The sequence below is a fragment of the Apis dorsata genome, unplaced genomic scaffold (assembly GCF_000469605.1).
Source record: "Apis dorsata unplaced genomic scaffold, Apis dorsata 1.3 scaffold_147, whole genome shotgun sequence".
NCBI lineage: Eukaryota > Metazoa > Arthropoda > Insecta > Hymenoptera > Apidae > Apis > Apis dorsata.
Window position 1 is genome coordinate 294,985 of NW_006263438.1, and position 4,998 is coordinate 299,982.

The 4,998-nt window shown below is 32.3% G+C and overlaps 1 protein-coding gene across 1 annotated transcript in view; it reads right to left on the reverse strand.

Moving 5' to 3' along the window:
- Nucleotides 1-3,208: 3,208 nt before the first annotated feature.
- The window catches only part of LOC102679489 (zwei Ig domain protein zig-8-like), an 81,880-nt gene continuing 80,090 nt past the window's right edge, over nt 3,209-4,998 (reverse strand). The window contains exon 7 of the mRNA XM_006613373.2: nt 3,209-4,329. Coding sequence (XP_006613436.1) covers nt 4,241-4,329 — 89 coding nt within the window. The 3' untranslated portion in view covers nt 3,209-4,240. The remainder of the gene's footprint in view (nt 4,330-4,998) is intronic.

The window sequence follows — 4,998 nt, forward strand, 5'->3', positions numbered from 1 at the left end:
CTTCTCTTCCTCCTTCTCTCTTTTTCCCTTTGCTCGAGTGCCTCTTTAATTAAGCGAAGCCCCTTAATTCGCTACCCGCTGTTTGTGTAATGTAAACGATTTGGAAATCGATTCAGGGATAATTGAGGAATTTTATGGAGTGGTTGCGTTGATCTCTTCGAAAAATAAAGATTTTGGTTGGAATCGTGGAACAATCGAGATGTCAATGTGATAGTTCATCATTTTTTTTTTTTCTCGAACGCTTTTAATTTTTTTATCTGTTTGTAGAAGGAATTTAAGGAATCTTAAGAATAGGAATTTAATGATGTTGATGTGTTTGAAAAATAAGAATTTTGATTAGAATTGTCTTGGAACGATATCTATAAGACATTTTTAATCTAATTTTTTAATAGAGTTTTTTCTTTATAAATGTCGATTAAAAATTTTAAATAATATTCATTTCTTTGAAAAATAACTATAGAAAAAATAAGTTTCAAATAATAAATGTTTGATGACTCGTATCCAATTTGAATAAAATATTTGGTAACAATCTTTAAATTTATTAACGAAAGAATCGTACTGTATAATCTCGAAAGATACGTATATAAATTTTGATATATTTTATGAAAATGTGGATTTTCATAATTTTTTCAGTATTTTCAATTCTTTACAATTTTATTTTGACTGAAAATATAAAATAATTAAAAGAAGACACTTGATTCCAAGCAATATATTTGGATAATTCATTATTAATATTAATATTAAAAATACGTTAGTAGCTGTTCAAATATTAATTCAATTTTGGATAAAAATGTGAATAATTGATAACACGCCAGTAAGACGGTTCGAATAATTAATTAATGTCTCGTATTAGAGAACTTTCAAGATACGTTTTAACTTCCAATCCAATCTAAGTACCTTTATTTATCGAAGCTTCGTAAAATTTTTTTTTTTTTTTCTAAAATCCTTCGATTTTAGAAAATTTACCATTCTCTGAAAAAAAGATATTATTCATACTTATCTTGATTAAATGTGTATACCAATTTTTGGTAATCTATAATTTTTACAGCTAGAAATATTTTTGAAAAATATTTCGCAAGAAATTAGGATTAATTGAAACAAAATTGATGAAAAATATTATCTCGACGACGTTATCGTTTAAACGCTGAAATTTCAATTCATACGTATTATTTTCATTAATTGGAGAAATTGAAGAAATAAACATTGAACATCGAGTCAAATTTCATCCTTAATTTAATAAATTGCTACAACGATATAATAAAGTTCAAGATCCTTAACTTTATGTACATTTGTAAAAAATTTTTTTTAAACGAAGTTATAATAATAATTGGCTAGTTTCTGTAATTTTCAAAACTACAAGTATCGTGTACTTTTTTTTTTTTTATGATTAATATACGTTTATACATATTCAAGATATACTCTCGTCACTCTTTCGTAAAAATGCTTACAGTTATGGTGTTATTACAACATGCGAGTAACGTGAAATGCAGTTTCGTGTGCCGTGATTCAAACGAAATATTCATCTCATGCGAACGAGTTTGCCGACAAAAGATACAAACGTATCCTTTCTTCCAATTCGCTTATTTCGAAAAATTAAATATATATTTATTTACGTATCTGTTGATAAGAACAATTAGACCGCGTTTCTTTTCTTTTACCTTTCTTCAACAATCATGGTCCCTTGGATAAAACAAATGCGTTTCTTGTTCATGGAGCGAACGTAACGATGGTTACAATACGATATATTTACATTCTCTCAAAGAAAAATATACATTCTTAAACAGATTAATGAAACAAAAAATAAAATTATAATATAACAAAATTTAAATTTTATTTCTCGTAGTGAAGAACTAGGTAATACAATATTGTTGACAAAAGATTATTATTTTAATATTATACGAGATAGTAATTTGAATAATTAATTTTAAAATTTGCGAAACACAATTAGCAAGCAACAGCGAATCGCTAAACTATGAATTAACGAACAAAACTAAAGAATCAGGCAGAGTTGAATCGCATTAATCCGTTGAAAAAGTGAAAAATTTCAAATAATTATTTATTAAAACGCTCGAATAACATTTATCTCTTATAACCTCGGCCGTTCGACACTATTTTTATTATTATTATTATTATTATATTTTAAACAAAAAATTATCGAAGTAATTTTATTAAATTTTGCGTATGACTGATTCAATCACATTACATCTCCTCCTCCACGATTTTTTATTATTTACTTTTCACAATAAAACTTTCTTGAAACAAAAGATATTTACGAAAAAGAAATTTGACGTGATTTAACAAAGAGTTAGTGAAAATTATTCGTTGGTTTTTCTTTAAAAGCGTTACCTAGTTCCCCGCCAACGCAAACGTACAATTAAACTTCGTTTCTTCGGTTAGACAGAATATTTCACTTTATTCGCTCTATAACCATGCTTTTACCCGGTCGACAGCGCAAAAGTATCCGTGGAAAGTGGCAGTAACTTCCCTCCGGTCGGAAATAGGCTGTAATCACAATGGTTTAGAGGGTTCCGTAAAAACAGGAGAGAATTAAGTGGTAATCAGTACGAATAGCCCCGCCGAGCTTTCGGATAAACTGTTCCGCCGTTTCTTTCTTTAATCCACCGTAACACATTTCTTCCTTAAACTCGTGCGCAACGCAACGTTGCACTCGATCCTTAACGCTGACGACATAACCTTCTTTTATTTTCGAAACAACATAAAACTCTCGACGCGAGCGCAATCGACGCGATCCACTGTTTCCTTTGTAATATTTATCGCACTATACATCCGTGAACATATCTGCGTACTCGAAACACCAATAACAAACTCCGCGATATCGATAAATTTACTCGTTGCGAAGAAAATAATTCCGCAGTTGTTGCAAGCCAAGACGTAACCTACATCTTTTTCTCGTGCTAATTTCTCTGCCGGTAAAGCAGAAAATCATAACGATCGTACGTATCGACGATGAAAATTGAAATCAATCGTGTTTAGTGAATGTTCGTCGCGCGAAATTCAAGCGTTCCGCTTTTAATAAAGCGAACGGATGAGACTAGAATGATGTAAAAAAATTATAAGTTCTTCGAAGTAAGGCAAAAATATATACGTACCTATATATACGCATATATTTACATTCCAACGTCCTTTCGTCTTAATTTTCATTTCTATTAATCACGTTTCTTCTTCCCCTTTTTTCCCTCCTCTCCCTAATCATTAATGAATAGGAAAATTCTTGCAAATCTATCTGATATGCAACGTGTTCCAAATTAATTCCAATTCTTCGGAATTACACCGTGAAATTAATATTCCACGTTCACATCGTGGATTTCGTTCCCTCTCTCGTAAATCCATTAGACAGCCGCAAGGGACGCGGAAGATTCTACGCTCGTTCTACATCGTTCTGGGTGGCGTTGATTCTATTTCCCGATGACAGGAACAGAAATGTAACAAGTTTGGCCGGGGAGGCAAGTCGCTTCGACGCTTATCCTCTTCGAGATAAAACGTATAAAATGGGCGAAACTTTTCGATGACGTGGAAAGAAGCGAGTTTGTTGTTGCCGCAACAGGACGAACGTGTTTCCAACGTGTTTTTATTTAATTAAATCCAGTGTCGATACCAGTCGTTCCGTCGTTACTCCACGATACGATCGTGAAATTACACACAGTGTGCGTGTATGTACACTGGATGGTCATGGCGATTCTGTTTCGAGATGGGATCTATGAGAGGAGGGGGGGGATTTTTTATAGCTATTTAAGGCGAGAATGAAGAATAAGGAAATTCGATTCGAAGGCTTTCGCGGTTTTCGAGTATTCAAAAGTGAAATTAATCAATTCTCTGGATGGAAGATTATTCTAATTGTGAAAATAAGCAAGAAATGTAGAATATATTTTTTTTAAAAATTGGTTCTCTGAAGGAAATCAAATTTAAAAGTTCATCGATTGTTTGAATCTTAACTCTTTGACGTATTATTTTTTATTTTTTATTTAAAAAATTTAATTCCATATTTTCGTTTTTATTTTAAGTCATATAATCTATTCTGACTCTCAAGATCAAATTTCGTCGAATTTTATTTTTCCTAGGTGAAAAAAGGATAAAAAATTCTTTTTCTCTTTTTTTAAATTAAATATAATATACGTGAGCGTAGATAGAATAATCGAGAGAAATTGATTCAATTTCAGAGCGGATGAGCGGATTCAGAAATGCGCGGTTAAAATCACTATCCATGAAAACCGAACGCTGGCTAAATGATCATGAAAAGAAGTAGGATGAGGGTAAGTAGGGTCGCAGCCATTCTGTCGCCGCTTCCGTGATGCATCGCTGCTGGATGCTCTGCAACAAACGGAAATTTACGATGTGATGTAAAAAACACTATTTTTCCTTTCCATTGCATTGTAACGAATTACACCGATAAGATAACGTTAGTAGCGAGACTGTCGAGAGGAGAGATCAGAATGAATCTCGTTTCTTGACACTTTTTTTCTCTTATATTATATTCGATGGATAAGGAAATATAGGTTAAGTTAGAGTTAAATAACAATCATTTTTCGTTATTTTATATAAATATTTTTCATATATTCGTGCTCAATGAACAAAAAAATCGATATAAATCATTGTTCTCCGAACAAATGAAAAATTATCGAAAAAGTTTCTTAAATCGAAAAAAAATAACGTGACAGAAAATCGAGTGATTTGCTACGTGAATTCTGAGAGAAACAAATTTAATTTTGCCGCGGAAAAACTGTTTAAATTGGTAGAAGAAATCGGCGTTTTAAAAAGTTGAAAACAATCGTTCGACATCGGCATCGTTATGTTTCAAGCAATTAAACTTAATTGTACGGGCGAGCGTCGTCCTCTAATACGTTCGAGCGATGCGTAAATGAAATTTCTGAAACTTGCGAAACTGTTTGGAACGCGGCGCGTTTACTCGCGGCAAACTCTTCCGCCCGAAGTTTGTTCGGGATGTCGCGCGAAAGGGGGCCAACTTGTACGCGACCGAAG